General features: G+C 44.7%; 1 protein-coding gene across 1 annotated transcript in view; it reads left to right on the top strand.

Moving 5' to 3' along the window:
• Positions 1-19460, top strand: part of LOC126258318 (otoferlin) — a 198490-nt gene that overhangs the window by 86036 nt on the left and 92994 nt on the right. The window contains exons 9-11 of the mRNA XM_049955637.1: positions 9738-9908; positions 10021-10077; positions 13932-14089. Coding sequence (XP_049811594.1) covers positions 9738-9908; positions 10021-10077; positions 13932-14089 — 386 coding nt within the window. The remainder of the gene's footprint in view (positions 1-9737; positions 9909-10020; positions 10078-13931; positions 14090-19460) is intronic.

Below are 19460 nucleotides of genomic sequence, written 5' to 3'. Positions count from 1 at the left end.
AGAAAACATCGTTCTTGTGCAACGCAGCTAGCTCTTTATTCGCACGAAGTAATGGCCGCTATCGACAGGGGATCTCAAGTTGATTCCGTATTTCTAGATTTCCGGAAAGCTTTTGACACCGTTCCTCACAAGCGACTTCTAATCAAGCTGCGGGCCTGTGGGGAATCGTCTCAGTTGTGCGGCTGGATTCGTGATTTCCTGTCAGGAAGGTCGCAGTTCGTAGTAATAGACGGCAAATCATCGAGTAAAACTGAAGTGATATCAGGTGTTCCCCAGGGAAGCGTCCTGGGACCTCTGCTGTTCCTGATCTATATAAATGACCTGGGTGACAATCTGAGCAGTTCTCTTAGGGTGTTCGCAGATGATGCTGTAATTTACCGTCTAGTAAGGTCATCCGAAGACCAGTATCAGTTGCAAAGCGATTTAGAAAAGATTGCTGTATGGTGTGGCAGGTGGCAGTTGACGCTAAATAACGAAAAGTGTGAGGTGATCCACATGATTTCCACAAGAATTCCGTTGGAATTCGATTACTCGATAAATAGTACAATTCTCAAGGCTATCAATTCAACTAAGTACCTGGGTGTTAAATTTACGAACAACTTCAGTTGGAAAGACCACATAGATAACATTGTGGGGAAGGCGAGCCAAAGGTTGCGTTTCATTGGCAGGACACTTAGAAGATGCAACAAGTCCACTAAAGAGACAGCTTACACTACCTCTGTTAGTATATTGCTGCGCGGTGTGGGATCCTTACCAGGTGGGATTGACGGAGGACATCGAAAGGGTGCAAAAAGGGCAGCTCGTTTTATATTATCACGTAATAGGGAAGAGAGTGTGGCAGATATGATACGCGAGTTGGGATGGAAGTCATTAAAGCAAAGACGTTTTTCGTCGCGGCGAGTTCTATTTACGAAATTTCAGTCACCAACTTTCTCTTCCGAATGCGAACATATTTTGTTGAGCGCAACCTACATAGGTAGGAATGATCATCAAAATAAAATAAGAGAAATCAGACCTCGAACAGAAAGGTTTAGGTGTTCGTTTTTCCCGCGCGCTGTTCGGGAGTGGAATGGTAGGGAGATAGTATTATTGTGGTTCGATGAACCCTCTGCGAAGCACTTAAATGTGAATTGCAGAGTAATCATGTAGATGTAGATGTAGATGAATTAGAAAACGATTCATCTTCTTCTGAAAGTTACTGTTGATGTTTTCTATGTGTTTGCGAATTATTATTTTTTAACTCTGTCCTATGCAGAATCATAATGTATTTCTTTATCTATTTACCGAGACATGTTTCGACTCCTGTCTGTCATATTCTGTGATCTCAATTTATTTCTGTAAACAAGAGTGACATATACTATACCGGCCCCTCCACAAAATGTCTAAAAATAAAGTGAAAGAACGCACGGTCGCCTGAGGATAATACTGAATTAAAATCTTACCGGCATTCCTGTCGACTCAGGTGACTACACACCATCTGATCCAAAGTGTTCGCACATCCCTATTCAAAGAGGAATTGACCACTTGATGTCACGAGAAGCAGACCCATCAGTATAAAACTAGGTGGGACCTATTGTCAGTAGAGAAGGAACGGGAGTAACAGGGGACCTCAGTGACTCCGAACGTAGACTAGCCATTCGGTGTCACCTGAGTAACAAATCCATCAGAGACATTTCAAGCCTGAAACTATCCAAGTTGACTATTAGTGATGTGAATACAAACTTAATGGCTTTTTCTGTTTTAGATCTGAAAACTACAACATGTGGATTTTTTATTTTTTTATATTGGTCACCTGAAATTACAAGCCATTTTCACAAGTAATGTAATTTCAGGCGAGCAACGAAAAAACTTTTAAAAATTTCACGTGTTATCGTTTTTAGGCTTAAAATAGGAAAAAGCCCATGAAATTTGCGGAGTTTTGCAATAAATCGAGACTCAAGATAAAGCCACACAGATATCTAAACATGGTCTCGGTAAATAGAAAAAGAAATATTTCATATTTTGCATAAGCCGGACTTAAAGAAAAAACAAGTTTTGAGAATTGATACTTTATTAAGAACGTTTTAAATGTAATACCAGGAAGCTGACTGGCCCCTGTTCCAAGAAAGTTGCATGGAAGAAAACAGCCGTCACCAACAGGCAATTTCGCTATTTCTTTTCAAAAATAGCGCCGCTATAGGTTTCGAATCGACAGGTTCGCCTTCAGACGGCTCTTCACGTTTGTATTATATTTGTCGTTGTTTGCATTACTTGTAGGCTGCTTTCTTTTTTAACACTTATTAGGAATTTTTTGTTTTTATTAGTTGTTCTTCAACCTTGAACCATGTTAATTTCCTCTCTGCTGGTCTATGAAACGATGGCGTATGTATCTATCTCTTGTCTGTGGCACTGTAATTTTATCAGATAAGGCAAATGACTAGGAAGAACGTTGGAACGGATGGTTAGTGTCTTGAAAAGAGGTTATAACATGAATATCAACAAATTTAAAACGAGGGTAATGGAGTGTTGTCTAATTAAATCAGTTAGTTCATCAGACTAGAAAATAAGACGGAGAATGTAGTTGTTAAGTTTTGTTATATGTGCAGGAAAATAATAGACGATGTCCAAAGTGAAGTTGATATAAAATGCAGACCGGCATTGGCAGGAAAAATTTCTCTCATAATGAGAAATGAGTTAATGTCTAACGTGAAGGTGAGTCTTAAGAAGTCTTTTGTGGAAGTATTTGTTGACAGTCTGGGTGTTATATGAATGTCAACCGTGGACGATAAACAGTTCAGACAAGAGAATATAAAGTTTTGAAACGTTATGTTTCAGAATATGACTGTAGATAAGATGGGTAGATAGAATATGCAACAAAGAGGTGCTGGATCGACTCGGAGGGTGAGAGATCTATGATTCAAAATGACTAAAATAAGAAATATGGTGATGGGGCACATTCCGAGGCACCAAAGAATAGTTAAATTGCTAATGGACGGACGTATGTAGAGACAAAAGTCCAGAGAGAGTCAGTAATTACGTTCAAGTCGATGTAGACTGCAGTTGCTATGCATCCAGGAAGGGGCTTTTGCAGGATAGACTAGCGTCTAGAATTACGCAAGACCACTCTTCCAGTTCAAGAACATTCACATCAGCTCTTAAGGTACGGGATGCTGTAAATGTTGTTCTTTACCACATCACTTTCGTAGGGAATGCACTACAGTGCTGCTCAGTACTGACAACAATATAGACAATGGGGTGTTAACAGGAATTTCATTCAATAACTGTTCTTTGATTTCAGATACAAACATTATCACGCGCACTTAACTTGCCTCACAATTGCTTATAAGCATTCCGAGATAAGTATTTATGGTTAGTCTGCGGTTCCCGAGTAATCTTCGTCTACTTCCTGAGTGGTACCGTAGAAAGAAGGAAGGCTATAGTTTAATTTTCCATTGTCATATTTTAGAGACAGAGCGCTACATTAGCTGGAAAATTATGAGGTAAGAAATCAGCAGTGGCCTCACTGAATGCTGTACCCCAGCATTCGCTTGAAGAGATCTAAAGAAAACAAACCTAGATCTAAACAGTCGTAAATAACGTGATTCGGTCGTCCTTAGTCAGTACATCAATTTACGAGCATCGAAAAAGCTGGTAATATGAGAGCCCTAACGGTTTCATACGGCGGAAGTCCTACCAAAATGCTTCCATTCTTTACACCGAAATAAATGATGTCCGCAGCTCGTGGTCTTGCGGTAGCCTCTTCGCTTCCCGCGCACGGGCTCCCGCGTTCGATTCTCAGCGGGGTCGAGAATTTTGCCTCGAGATGACTGGGTGTTGTTGTGTCGGCTTCATGATCATCGTCATTCGTCCCCATTGCGGTCGGAGGAAGGCAATGGCAAACCACCTCCGCTAGGACCTTGCCTAGTACGGCGGTGCGGGTCTCCTGTATCGTCCCTCGCTCCTCGGAGTATGGGACCTCATCATCTTAAGGATCCTCTGTAGAGAGCAACCTTTCAGTTCCTCTGCGGGAGTCAGATAACTATTGAGTTTGAAAAGAACGAGTCTATATTACTGCATAGGTCAGTAAGGTCATTTAATTTACATACTTGACTAATTCTGAGTGTATGCGGCCGGTTGCATCAAGAGTTTGCAGTGGTGACAAAGATCTACTCCTGGCGGTAGAAGAGGAAGCTGCCGCCGCCTTGCGATGCCGCACAACCAGTTTCTCTGTTGTGTGGCTGCAGATTTGGATGTGCTATTTCTCATGGATGAAGTGTTGTAAACACTTGCTTCATCCACTGGGGAGCACGGTGCTCAGAGTCTTCACGTATAGCATTAGGTTGTTTGTACTTACTATAGACCACACACTCGATTTATGTTTCGGTAGTATTTGGTAGATCGCGCCGTCAGTTTCTTCTTTGGTACATTTCACCACAGCTGGAGCATACGAGGTAACCGACTTTGTTTCACTTTTCCTAAGGGTTTCCTTCGTTGAATGCATTCTGAATAGTCAAATTTGTCGGATTTGCTAAAGCTTGATATACGACAGTAATAGTACTACAGTGGCGCTGGCAGCAGTCCACATACGCTGCGGTGTGTTGGTGCATGTCAGAGTACGGTGCAGCGAGTAAGTGGGCAGACGTTTTCAGACGTGCTAATGGTGACTGTGAGTTGACAATGGCTCAAAGAACACATATTGATGACGTTATGAGGGGTAGAATACTAGGGCGACTGGAGGCTGGTCAAACACAGCAGGTCGTAGCACGGACCCTCCGTGTGCCACAAAGTGTGATCTCAAGATTATGGCAACGAATCCAGCAGACAGAAAACGTGTCCAGGCGCTACAGTACGGGACGTCCACAGTGTACAACACCACAAGAAGACCGATATCTCACCATCAGTGCCTGCAGACGGCCACAGAGTACTAGAGATAGCATTGCTCGGGACCTTAAGCAGCCACTAGAACAGTTGTCTCCAGACACACAGCCTACAGACGACTGAACGGACATGGTTTACTCCCCTGGAGACCTGCAAGGTGCTTTCCACTGACCGTGGTAACAGGAGAGGCCGTAAATCCTGGTGTCAAGAACACAGTACATGGTCATGGAAACAGTGGTTCCAGGTTATGCTCACGGACGACTCCAGGTATAGTTTGAGCAGTGATCCTCGCCGGGTTTTCATCTAGCGTGAACCAGAAACCAAATACCAACCCCTTAATGTCCTTGAAAGGGACCTGTATGGAGGTCGTGGTTTGATGGTGTGGGGTGGGATTATGATTGGTGCACGTACACCCCTGTATGTCTTTGACAGAGGAACTGTAACATTCAGGTGTATCGGGACGTCATTTTGCACCAGTATGTCCACCTTTTCAGGGGTACAGTGGGTCCCACCTTCCTCCTGGTGGATGATAACACACGGCCCCACTGAGCTGCCATCGTGGAGAAGTACCTTGAAACAGAAGATGTCAGGCGAATGGATTGACTTGCCTGTTCTCCAGACCTGAACCCCATAGAGCACGTCTGGGATGCTCTCGATCGATGTATCGCTTCCCGTCTTCAAACCCCTACGACACATCAGGAACTCCGACAGGCAGAGGTGCAAGAATGGGAGGCTATACCCCAGCAGCTGCTCGTCCACCTGATCCAGAGTATGCCAACCCGTTGTGCTGCCTGTGTATGTGTGCATGGTAACCATATCCCATACTGATGTCGGGGTACATGCGCAGGAAACAGTGGCGTTTTGTAGCACATGTGGTTCGGGACGGTTTTCTAAACTTATCATCAATATCGTGGACTTACAGATCTGTGTCGTGTGTGTTCCCCACGTGCCTATGATATTAGCGCCAGTTTTGTTTAGTGCCATGTTTTGTGGCACCACATTCTGCAGTTATCCTTAATATATGAGCACGAGTGTAATTCGTGTGTTGAAACAAAATACCTGCGTATTACTGCTTGCGGATTGCTTAGCGTTAACTGTTGTAAATCGCTAATTATGAGCTTGGGGAACTATGGAAGGAAAGATGTCGAAAATTATTGCTCTGGGTTGCAAAAACGGTTAAACAATTTTGTGTAAATCACCATAATGTAAGCAAAATTATCAAAAGCAATGGGGCTTCTAATTAAAGATGTTAACAAATGTACATGGCCAAAAGTTGAAGCTATATAATGCTTGACCACGTGTTAGAATCCACAAAAAGTCATGCACCAAATGTACTTAGAAGATGCACTGAGAAGACACACATTTCAGCAGTGTAGCTTCACGTGCTTCCTGTGATGCGACTGGAATAAGTCTTTAGTGACTGCGTGTTCCTGCTCTATGAAAATGCAACACATACATCATCCTGTTAAACGAGAGGTAGGCTGAAGACCATTAGAAACATACGTAATATAGACGGTCCAGTCACATTAATGTAACCACTGCCAATGGTCGACGTCATCCTTCAATAACCACACACACACGGCACGTAGCGGCACTAACATTGGTTAGTGTATAAAGCGTTTCGGGAGACTCGGTAAACAGTGTGTTGCCGTAGTCGTAATGCAGAAACGGAGCTACACTCCTGGAAATGGAAAAAAGAACACATTGACACCGGTGTGTCAGACCCACCATACTTGCTCCGGACACTGCGAGAGGGCTGTACAAGCAATGATCACACGCACAGCACAGCGGACACACCAGGAACCGCGGTGTTGGCCGTCGAATGGCGCTAGCTGCGCAGCATTTGTGCACCGCCGCCGTCAGTGTCAGCCAGTTTGCCGTGGCATACGGAGCTCCATCGCAGTCTTTAACACTGGTAGCATGCCGCGACAGCATGGACGTGAACCGTATGTGCGGTTGACGGACTTTGAGCGAGGGCATATAGTGGGCATGTGGGAGGCCGGGTGGACGTACCGCCGAATTGCTCAACACGTGGGGCGTGAGGTCTCCACAGTACATCGATGTTGTCGCCAGTGGTCGGCGGAAGGTGCACGTGCCCGTCGACCTGGGACCGGACCGCAGCGACGCACGGATGCACGCCAAGACCGTAGGATCCTACACAGTGCCGTAGGGGACCGCACCGCCACTTCCCAGCAAATTAGGGACACTGTTGCTCCTGGGGTATCGGCGAGGACCATTCGCAACCGTCTCCATGAAGCTGGGCTACGGTCCCGCACACCGTTACGCCGTCTTCCGCTCACGCCCCAACATCGTGCAGCCCGCCTCCAGTGGTGTCGCGACAGGCGTGAATGGAGGGACGAATGGAGACGTGTCGTCTTCAGCGATGAGAGTCGCTTCTGCCTTGGTGCCAATGATGGTCGTATGCGTGTTTGGCGCCGTGCAGATGAGCGCCACAATCAGGACTGCATACGACCGAGGCACACAGGGCCAACACCAGGCATCATGGTGTGGGGAGCGATCTCCTACACTGGCCGTACACCACTGGTGATCGTCGAGGGGACACTGAATAGTGCACGGTACATCCAAACCGTCACCGAACCCATCGATCTACCATTCCTAGACCGGCAAGGGAACTTGCTGTTCCAACAGGACAATGCACGTCCGCATGTATCCCGTGCCACCCAACGTGCTCTAGAAGGTGTAAGTCAACTACCCTGGCCAGCAAGATCTCCGGATCTGTCCCCCATTGAGCATGTTTGGGACTGGATGAAGCGTCGTCTCACGCGGTCTGCACGTCCAGCACGAACGCTGGTCCAACTGAGGCGCCAGGTGGAAATGGCATGGCAAGCCGTTCCACAGGACTACATCCAGCATCTGTACGATCGTCTCCATGGGAGAATAGCAGCCTGAATTGCTGCGAAATGTGGATATACACTGTACTAGTGCCGACATTGTGCATGCTCTGTTGCCTGTGTCTATGTGCCTGTGGTTCTGTCAGTGTGATCATGTGATGTATCTGACCCCAGGAATGTGTCAATAAAGTTTCCCCTTCCTGGGACAATGAATTCACGGTGTTCTTATTTCAATTTCCAGGAGTGTACTTATTTGACGTCCAAGAGGGCATGATAACTGGCTTTCGCCAAGGGCGGAAGAATTTCCGAAACGGCTAAGTTTGTAAACTGTTGGCGTGCCACCGCGATTAAAACATACCGTACATGCCAAAAAGTGCGCGATCCAAAACTGTCGCCGAGGGAACCGTGGTGCATTACGGGCCATAGGCGACAAGCGTGAACGACGGCTGCGACCTCAGATGAACCAAGGGGCTAGCAACAGTGACTCCTCAACGACCGTTTAGCAAACCTTACTGCGTGTGGGCTTCCGCAGCCGGCGTCTGGTGCATGCATCTGTGCTGACTGCTGTTCAACGGTGATGAAGGCTGGAATTTGCACGTCAATACTGCAACTGGACATTCACTGGGCAGCGACAGGTGGCCATTTCGGACGAGTCACGTTTTATGCTCCAACAGACAAATGGTGATTGTCATTTGAGGCTGAATCGTCTGAAAGGCGGGAGCGTTATATGGTCTGGAGAATGTTTTCGTGGCATTCACTGGGTGATCTCGTTCACCGGACAACGCAACAAAATGTTCAAATGTTAAAATGTGTGTGAAATCTTATGGGACTTAATGCTAAGGTCATCAGTCCCTAAGCTTACACACTACTTAACCTAAATTATCCTAAGGACAGACGCACACACCTCCGTGCCCGAGGGAGGACTCGAACGTCCGCCGGGATCAGCCGCACGGTCCATGACTGCAGAACAACGCAACGTATCACACAGCTCGCATTGTACGTGCGTGGTTCGAAGAGCACCAGGATGAGTTTCCCTGGCCCCCAAACTCCCCGGATTTAAATCCCCCGAGATCGGACTGTTCAAACCATCGATTCTCAACCGAGAAATCTTGCGCAGCTGGCCACGGCAAGGGAATTGGCATGGCTCCACATCCCTGCTGGTACCTTGCAGCCCCTCACTGAGTCTCTTCCCGCAAATCTCACAGCGGTCTGCACTGCAAAAGGTAGTTATTTAGGTTTTTGACAGATAGTGACAGTAATGTGATTGGACACTGCATAATGAAGGTTTCCGTTACCGACACTGCAGCTCTCAGCGCGATCCAGTTCAAGTCCCCGGAACACGTCTTCTTTCTATCGTGGTAGGCAAAAGGGCGGTGCCTGTTCAGACAAGGCCTTTACCGGCGTTTTCCGGAAGGGAAATTGGCATCACGTTCCTTGAAAAACTTTACAGAAGAATAAGGTCTAATGCAAGTATGGCGTGAACCCAAAGACTTTCGTGCTTCATGTACACTGGTAGTTATCTAACATCTCCGAGTTTTGCCACATTTCGTCTGCTGATGTAGTAAGAGCAGTGTGAGGAAAATTTATTGTCGTACATATAGCCGGCCGGAGTGGCCGAGGGTTCTAGGCGCTTCAGTGTGGAACCGCGCGACCGCTACGGTCGGAGGTTCGAATCCTGCCTCGGGTATGGATGTGTGTGATGTCCTAAGGTTGGTTAGATTTAAGTAGTTCTAAATTCTAGGGGACTGATAGCCTCAGATGTTAAGTCCCATAGTGCTGAGAGCCATTTCCATTTCGTATATATAGCCACTTTTAAATATATGTTAATAGGCTTGAGATGCTATGGAATTTGATGCATTATGTGTAGCAGCTTACGGCACATGTATTTCTTATATTGTGTATGTATATACATAGCTACGACCGTTTGCATTACCATCGGCTATTCTTCGTCGCGACTACCATACCTTAGCATAAGACCACAAGGTTCAGCCTGAGACGAGTCTGTGGACAGTGTTGTTGGGCGGGCAGGCTGCTGCAGCTGGAGTGCGTGCTGCCGAGGGACTGGCAGTTGTCGGTGCGCGTCATGGACTGGGACCGCACCACGCGCGACGACCTCATCGGCGAGACCAGGATCGACTTGGAGCAGCGCCTCTACAGCGACCACCGGGCCCACTGCGGGCTCCCGCGCTCCTACCACACGTTGGTAACACGCCCTCACTTGCTTTCCCTCTCTCTGCGATACAATAGTCACTTGCTTTCGGTACCTTCCACAAAACTGTTTCGTTTATTTAAATTTAATTTACTTTTTTAGGAGTGCACAAATCAGAAAATTCATCGTCTGGAAAGACAGTTATGTTCCGGGCCACAGGTATATTTGTCAGAGTCATTCTTACGATTTTCATCTTTACACGTGTTGAAGCAGCTTTCCTCTCCAGTTCATTTTGGTTGTGGGCTGATTTAGTACGTAGTTATGTAGCCAACCACCAAAACTTTGTGCAATCTGGCAGCGGGCTCTTCTGTTTCTAATACGAATAACTTAAGCCAGAGACGAATAACACAGGCCAACGACGGAGAAACGTTTTTGCTGAAAATACCATATTCTTGTGTTTTTTAGGGTGAGAAATCCAAATATGATACTTAAAAAATTGTATCACCCACCATTTATTCACATTTTACGGATAAATTTATTAAATTAAGCGATTTTTAAAGAATTTAACAGCTTTTATATAGTTAAAATAATTTTAAAAGGAGGTGTAATGAATGTATATGACGTTGGTAGCACTGCTGAAAAACATTTGATGGCAAAAAAAGTCGAGTCTATTTTTGTGTTAACACGTGGTGTTTTGTTTACTGTCCACCTAACCTCACTTTCCCGTTTCCTGTACATGTGCTCAGTACAATGTCTATTCGTAGTTATAAAAACTCTGCTTACAGTTTTTGTTATATTTGTGGTGAATTTTGATTAAAAATCACCAAAGAAACATTGCAGACTTTGTAGAAAAGGTTTATCTACCATACTTTGGATCTAAACTTGGTGATCAAGATAAATCTTGGGCGCCGTATAAGGTATGTTATGTGTGTGTTGAAGATCTGAGATAATGGTCCAAAAAGGATAAGAAAAAAGCCTTTAGAATTGCTGTTCCTAAGATATGGAGGGAGCCAAGGAATCATTCCGATGATTGCTACTTTTGCAGTGTTGATATTACTGGTCATAATTCGAAAAACAAGACGGTAATAAGCTACCCTAACCTTCCGTCCGCCATCCGACCAGTAGACCAGTAGAGCATGGTGTAGATTTGCCGGTTCCTGAACCACCACATGATTTAAATTCTATTCCAACAGAAGTATTTTCTGATGTACAATCTGATTTAGATGAACCAGATGATAATGAATTCCACTGTAATGCAGAAAGTTTGGAGCCCAAATTGTTCACTCAGACCGAGCTTAACGATTTGGTTAGGGATCTGGACTTAACGAAAGAAAGAGCTCAATTGCTTGGTTCTAGATTAAAAGAAAAGAACTTTTGGTAGTTGGAACCAGCATGTACATGTATAGAAAGAGAAAGCAGCAGTTTTCCAAGTTTTTTCAACAAGAAGGTGACTTAGTGCGCTGCTCAGACATTCCTAGTCTGATGAATGAGTTTGGTATTGAATACAAAAAGGAAGACTCGAGGCTGTTTATTGATTCATCCAAAACTAGTGATGGAGAAACGCCACCAAGGCCGCTGGAACACCAACATGATGGGGGACTACTGTTGGTCAGTTCACCCAGAAGTTCAGAAATCAACTCATAGTAGAAAAAGTTACACAAGAAGCTTCAAAGGAAAAAGAGAAAGAAAATACAAGCCGATTCCAGTTGACAAGTGAAACGTCTATTAACACATATCATTGTTTTAAGTAACTTGAAGTAAATACAAACCATGCTTATGTTGTAACAAAGCGTTTCATTAATTTCCCCGTTTACCGTATAGCATAGGATTTTTATACTATGTAATAAAAAGCATATTACTCAAAACTATGGGTGATAAAAAAACTAAGGCTAGATTTGGATTCAGCTCATAAAAAGCAATAAAGATCAGCTATCAAAGTAAAAATGCTTTCAAAAATAATTGTTTCGTTGGCCTGTGTAATTCTGCTAATTGAACGTGAAAGATTTTCCTCGCGGGAAGTTTTTTCCTATTTAATATAAGTGTCATGGTCTGTTCAGCACCGGCTGCAAATGCTTGTATCTAAACTTCGTATGTGTTCATTGTCAATTACTAAAAACAACAATTCATTTTCGAGATTTCATATGTATTGCTGTTGCCTATTACGGTACCTAGTATCTTTGTGTAAAATTTCATGGTCATATTTTAAAGGAGGCACTTGACTCATATGTGTGTATCAATCATATCAGCTCAGTTACAACAGTGCGAGGACACGTTGAGATTCAGACCTTCTGTTTCAGCAATAAGCTGACGTAGAATATCTAGGAATAATAAATAGAAAAACTGTGATTAGGAACGAGGCCTTAACTGCATTGAAAACTGTGGGTTGTCAGTTCATTTGTCCAATGGAAGGAAACATCAAAATTAACATTCTGCACTTTGCTTTCTGACATATTTTTTCTGTACTTTGCCAGTCAATACGCTTCCTTTCTTACCTACGTTTCCTCCCTGAAGTATCACAGAAACAACAGTTAATGTATACGTACACAACTTGTAACACGCGCTGTACAGCTATACAACAGAACGAAGTCCAAAGGCTGGTATGAGGTTCCTTCTGTTATCACTAATTGTAAATTGAAAAGTGATACACTAAATAAGCAGAGAAACAAAATATGTTGTTATCCCCTGATCGGAACTGAGGGAGTCGTTAGAAGAAAGTATTAACCGACAATACTAACTCTCAGCTTCGGAAGCATTAGTTTGATCGCGCAAAATGAAGCCACAACATGCTGTTAATAAGTAGTTCCATTTTGCCGCTGAAAAGAACTCTCTACAGCACAAATAGCTTTTCGTAATTGCGTTTTATGTTATTCACTTTGAATTTAACCAACATGTAACATGCAGTAACACAAAATGAAGGTCACCCTTTCAATTAATCACCCCTCACACACTGCACTTGGTGACTACACTTTCATGAATAAATATAAAATAAAAAAGAAACAAAGCCATAAATATCGAGTCTGAAGGATGCTCTCTTACTCTGAAAAGTAATTTATGTAGTAGTTTTAATAAATGAATCGACCTAGTCGTGTGACATAATCCGTCTGATAAAATTGATACAATCGAATTTTCCTGTCATTTCTTGTTTCTAATTTGTTAATATCCCTTATAAGGTCGTGGTCTTGCCGCCATTGGACTTAACACACACCACAGAGTCCATCCCACTAGCGCTCCAAAAATAGTTATTTACATTCGCGTGGTTGAAAAGCGGAAACATTTAGAAATGAATTAAATTCACTGAAACGAAACGAATATATCGATGACGATGAACTTAGTAAAAATGCAGTTTCACGAAACGAAATCAGTGCTATGCGTTCAGAAGTGTGGAACTTGCAATGTTTGGAATATGTGGTGACATTTGAAAATTCGTCCCGGTCGGATGCTAATTTTCAGTACCTACCAGATCTTCAAAACATTAACTAACATCATATTATACGTCCTTTCCCTAGTCAACGAGTTCAAACTTCCGTCACTGAATTCTAATATACCGGTTCTAATTTATTCGAACTAAAAATTTAATCTATTGATCAAAATTAGGTCTTCAAACATTTCAAGGTTATTGTCAGAGAGATAATGGTAAATAATTTATACGAGTAATATGCCATGACAACATTGTTTCATTAGCTGCAGCATTTATCCACTAAATGTGAGGTTATTAGCCGGCCGGTGTGGCCGAGCGGTTCTAGGCGCTTCAGTCTGGAACCGCACGACCGCTACGGTCGCAGGCTCGAATTCTACCTCGGGCATGGATGTGTGTGATGTCCTTAGGTTAGTTAGGTTTAAGTAGTTCTAAGTTCTAGGGGACTGATGACGTCAGAAGTTAAGTCCCATAGTGCTCTGAGCCATTTGAACCATTTTTTTGTTTTGTTTTGAGGTTATTATACTGTATAAGCAAATAAATCATTCCAAGAGCTTAACATCGAACGCATACCCATACCCATCATGTTACAAACATATATTGCCAACTGTTGGTAGCGGATGAGACGTTGAGCACTGAAGGAGCACTCGGGATGCAGGAAGGGCTACAACGCGTGGCGCGACGCAGAACGGCCGACGCATATCCTGGAGGGCCTGTGCAGGAAGCAGGGGCTGCGTCTTCCTGAGTACCTGGCCGACGACACGCTCAGTGTTGCCGGAGCCACGTACTCCCTGCCGTTGACCGACCAGTCCGCCGGTAATTCACAGCAGCACCTTGCACCCTGCTCACTTCCATAATGCAGTGTGTTTTACAGCGCCAGGTGGGAGATACAATATAAACACAAACTGAGCTGGCTGATTACCACGTACAAACAATTGTTACGAAAGAAATATGCAATTTTTTGCGTCATGATGACAAACGAAAACTTTATAGCTCCAGACGTAGATGAGACATGCGGTTACTGGAATCGTTTACTAACCTACGTGTGTGTAGTTATACACTGAAGAGCCAAAGAAGCTGGTACACCAGCCTAATATCGTGTAGGGTCCCCGCGAGCACGCAGAAGTGCCGCAACACGACCTGGCATGGACTAATGTCTGAAGTAGTGCTGGAGGGAATTGACACCATGAATCCTGCAGGAATGTCCATAAATCCGTAAGAGTACCAAGGGTGGAGTCTCTTCTGAACAGCACGTTGCAAGGCATCCAAGATATGCTCAGTAATGTTTGTGTCTGGGGAGTCTATTGACCAGTGGAAGTGTTTCGACTCAAAAGAGTGTTCCTGGAGCCACTGTGTAGCAATTCTGGAGGTGTGGGGTGTCGCATTGCCCTGCTTGAATTGCCCAAGTCCATCAAAATGCACAACGGACATGAATGGATTCAGGTGATTTGTCAAAGACGTATCTAGACATATCACGGGTCCCAAATCACTTCAACTGCACACGCGCCACACCATTACAGTGCCTCCACCAGCTAGAACAGTCCCCTGCTGACATACAGGCTCCATGAATTCATGAGGTTGTCTCCATGTCCGTAGACGTCCATCCACTGGATACAATTTGAAACTAGACTTTTTCGACGAGGCAACGTGTTTGCAGTCATAAACAGTCCAATGTCGGTGTTGACGGTCCCAGGCGAAGCGTAAAGCTTTGTGTCGTGCACTCACCAAGGGTGGGCGAGTGGGCCTTCGGCTCCGAAAGCCCATATCGATGATGTTCCGTTGAATGGTTCGCATGCTGACAGTTTCTGATGGCCCAGCATTGAAATATGTAGCAATTTGCGGAAGGGTTGCACTTCTGTCATGTTGAAGGATTCTCTTCAGTTGTCGTTGGTCCCGGACTTGCAGGATCTTTTCCCGGCCGCAGCGATGTCGGAGGTTTGATGTTTTACGGGATTCCTGATGTTCACGGCACACTTGCAAAATAGTCGTATGGGAAAATCCCCACTTCCTGTTTACATCAGAGATGCTGTGTCCCATCGCTCGTGCGCCGACTATAACACCACGTGTTGTTTTACGTAGGCGTTGCCGACCGCAGTGCCGTAATCTGTCTGTTTACATATCTCTGTATTTGAATACGCATGCCTATACCAGTTTCTTTGGCACTTCAGTGTGAAAAGAGATAACTGCAAATTTGGTTCTTACGGACATTCTACAAAAATATAGGTGGAGCAAAAGAACAAGACAGTATAGTACAGAGGGGCCGAGCAGACACACCTCTGCACTTACCATACCTACTGGGAACCTACGAAGCATCTTCGATGCCAGTAAAACATTATTAGAGTTCAGTCATTTATTCACAGTGTTTACAAGCCGTTGTTCTTCCGCACCGCCCGCAGCTGTTGCACATTCAGCTACGTGTAGTAGTGTAACTGAGGTTTCTCCAGTCATGTCGGTAGTTGCACTCCCAGGAGAAGCGTTGGCGAGCCCGGGCTGTGGGGGTTTCCGGCGAGCAGGGGCGGCCTTTGCCCAGCACGAAGCGATCTCGCGGTATCTGCTGGAAAGACTTCAGTCCCACTCCAAATTCTACGATGACCGTTGATGATCCATCTGTGATTTACCTGTGTCGGTATTCGAGTGGTAAGTTGATCTCTCCCTAGCACGTGGTAGGTTTGAGCACCTCAAGGTGCAGGAGTGTTGAACAGGAACATGAAACTCAAGAAGCCCTATTGCTGGCTTCCACGTAGAAGTTCAGTGCTGATATCTCCCTGCAATGTGATGATGTCGAAAAATAGTCAGTTTTTCCTTCAGTAGGTCAATACTCTTCAGTTGGCTATACTCGCTTAACAGGCTGTTAACTGCTGTGTCAGCCGCGCAGGGTAGCCGCGCGGTCTGGGCGTCTTGTCACGGTCCGCGCGGCTCCACCCTTCGGAGGTTCGAGCCCAACCTCGGGCATGGGTGTGCGTGTCGTCCTTAGAATAAGTTACTTTAAGTTAAGTTAGGTAATGTGTAAGCTTAGGGACCGATGACCTCAGCAGTTTGGTCCCGTAAGCCCTTACCACAAATTTCCAAATTCCCATACTGTTGTGTCAGTTCCTCGCTGTGTGCTCTTGTGTAAGAGAGAGCGTCTTTCACCTTGTCCTACGAGCTTACACATATGCTTGTCTCACTTTCTTTGGTTTTCTGTCACAGTCGCTGAATGCGTATTGTCACTCGGCAGACAGTGTTGTAACGCGTTGAAGGTCTGACCCATTTGCGATATAAAGGCTGGCTCCTTGCTTCTACCTCTGTCTCTGATATGACTTGAATTTGCCTTTGGCAATGTTAGTGAGTTTTAATATAAAAAAATTAATGCTTTCAACCCATTTCCATTCAGTGCCACAACAATATTATTTGTTTTGTTATTTGCCATTCACAGTTTTCAAATAACGTAAACGAATTCTGTCTGTAGAAGAATGGTTACTACGTAATGGCTAATAGCAGTCGCATCAAATGCTAATGTCGTCATTACAGTGCAGAATGGGATATGTCAAATTTTCTTTGATTGCCGTTTTTCCTAGAGGCTTGCTTATTTTTAATATCGTGTCTTATCTTTCAACTTTTATTCGGATTCCATCTGAGATGTCTGGACATGATCCTAATTTCTCTAATGTCTTTCATTCATTCTCAGTTTTAGAAGATGTTTATACATTTTTGGTAGACGTTTCATTTATTAGTTGATTCTGAATCCTATCAGAATGTTTGTTACTGAGCATTTGCGATTGTTACATTGGTCAATCTTCTTTAAATAAATATTATGGCAAGTAAACTCTTGTGAGACAGAGTTACCTGGACCTGCAGAGTTTCAACGGGCGCTAACTGTGGGACTCCATTTAGCCAGCTGGTTGAATCCTGCAGTATCCAGGTCTGTAAGTCATTTGGATAGTACTGTGGCCTGGTGTTGGACTGCGTAGGACCATAAGGACAGGCATACTTGCCAAGGTTCCAGACGACCGTGTCGGGCGACCACAAGTGTATTGTGCACCAAGGCCATGGTAACCCCTTTACATGTTCGTCTGCGATCCGAGAACGAGCAATGAATCCGCTACAACATTCTGCATCATACCACACTATTTTTCAGGGACTAACAGCTGTGGCGCTAGTGCATTACTATCCAATGCCTTGGCTATCGTGCCGGCCGGTGTGGCCGAGCTGTTCTAGGCGCTCCAGTCTGGAACCGCGCGACCGCTACGGTCGCAGGTTCGAATCCTGCCTCGGGCATGGATGTGTGTGATGTCCTTAGGTTAGTTAGGTTTAAGTAGTTCTAAGTTCTAGGGGACTGATGACCTTAGATTTTAAGTCCCATAGTGCTTAGAGCCATTTGAACCATTTGAACCTTGGCTATCGTTAACACCACTACACAAACATCTTAGATTGGAAAGTTGCCATGGCTGATAAGCTTGGCCTGTTGGTGAATGGTATCACATAGTATATAGTGACGAATTACGGTTCTACACTACCTTGGATTGAACACTGTCGCCGAGTCTTGCAGCGACCTGAACAAAGGATCCATTCTTCTTGACTTGGAGGGCACATCTGTCTTGGTCCTGGCGTCACTGTTTGGGTACCAGCTCGTGTGACTTCAGGTCACTGCTTGTAGTGACTGAGGGAACTCTGACGGCACAACGATTAGTCACAGACATCCGGCGTCCTCTCGTGTTAGCTGTTGTGTGACAGTATTGTGAAACCTTTTTTCAACAGGACAATGCTCACCCACACGTGGTACGTGCCCCTGTGAACTGTCTGCGATATGGTGATGTTTTACTCCCGTGGATAGCAAGATCCCCAAACCTGCCCCCGATAGAACTTGTGTGGGACCAGCTCAGACGTGAACTTCGTCCAAGTTCCAGTATCAAGGATGTCGAGAAGAGCTGTGGGCTAGCTTACCTCGGGCGAGGATACAACGACTTTATGACAACACCTTTCCTAACCGCATTAGTGCTTGCATCCGGACCAGGGGGGGAGCCGTGTCGTATTGACAAGTGGATTCATACTAACGCGTTTTTCTAAATTTGACTCGATATTGTAAGCACTGAAATAACTTCACCTACCTTCTTAATTCGTGAAGTTTCATTTCATGTCCTCCTCCCCTTCTTGGTACTTAACTTCTTTTTGTCAGGCAGTGTATCCACTTTTTGTTGCTGGTGTGCCTGTTATGAAACTTATTTTTCTGCCAAACTGTTCGCTGAATGCACTTTTCACAATTTTTATATGTTTATATGGAATTTTCTGTTGTGGATACTTGTAACAGTTATCAAGAGCCTTCTAAGTTTTTTTATTATTCTAGGTATTTTCCGGTGCTTGTGACTCGATTCCCGAGTTGCTTTTATTTCCTGAGTTCAGTGATTACGCTTTATCTTTGCTGTTGCTTGAACTTGGAGCCATGTGCGATGTTCTGTAGTTCTATTGCTTTGACAAGAGTGTGGAGACACTGAGAATGACTGACACTTCAAATGCACTGTAATGAAGTATTCTTAAATCATGTCTCTTACTTGTCCCCCCCCCCCCCCCCCCCCATGAACCATGGACCTTGCCGTTGGTGGGGAGGCTTGCGTGCCTCCGCGATACAGATAGCCGTACCGTAGGTGCAACCACAACGGAGGGGTATCTGTTGAGAGGCCAGACAAACGTGTGGTTCCTGAAGAGGGGCAGCAGCCTTTTCAGTAGTTGCAAGGGCAACAGTCTGGATGATTGACTGATGTGGCCTTGTAACAATAACCAAAACGGCCTTACTGTGCTGGTACTGCGAACGGCTGAAAGCAAGGGGAAACTACAGCCGTAATTTTTCCCGAGGACATGCAGCTTTACTGTATGATTAAATGATGATGGCGTCCTCTTGGGTAAAATATTCCGGAGGTAAAATAGTCCCCCATTCGGATCTCCGGGCGGGGACTACTCAAGAGGATGTCGTTATCAAGAGAAAGAAAACTGGCGTTCTACGGATCGGAGCGTGGAATGTCAGATCCCTTAATGGGGCAGGTAGGTTAGAAAATTTAAAAAGGGAAATGGATAGGTTGAAGTTAGATATAGTGGGAATTAGTGAAGTTCGGTGGCAGGAGGAACAAGACTCCTGGTCAGGTGACTACGGGGTTATAAATACAAAATCAAATAGGGGTAATGCAGGAGTAGGTTTAATAATGAATAGGAAAAT

This window comes from Schistocerca nitens, chromosome 1 (genome assembly GCF_023898315.1).
Source record: "Schistocerca nitens isolate TAMUIC-IGC-003100 chromosome 1, iqSchNite1.1, whole genome shotgun sequence".
Lineage (NCBI taxonomy): Eukaryota > Metazoa > Arthropoda > Insecta > Orthoptera > Acrididae > Schistocerca > Schistocerca nitens.
This window is presented reverse-complemented; position numbering and strand designations above follow the sequence as displayed.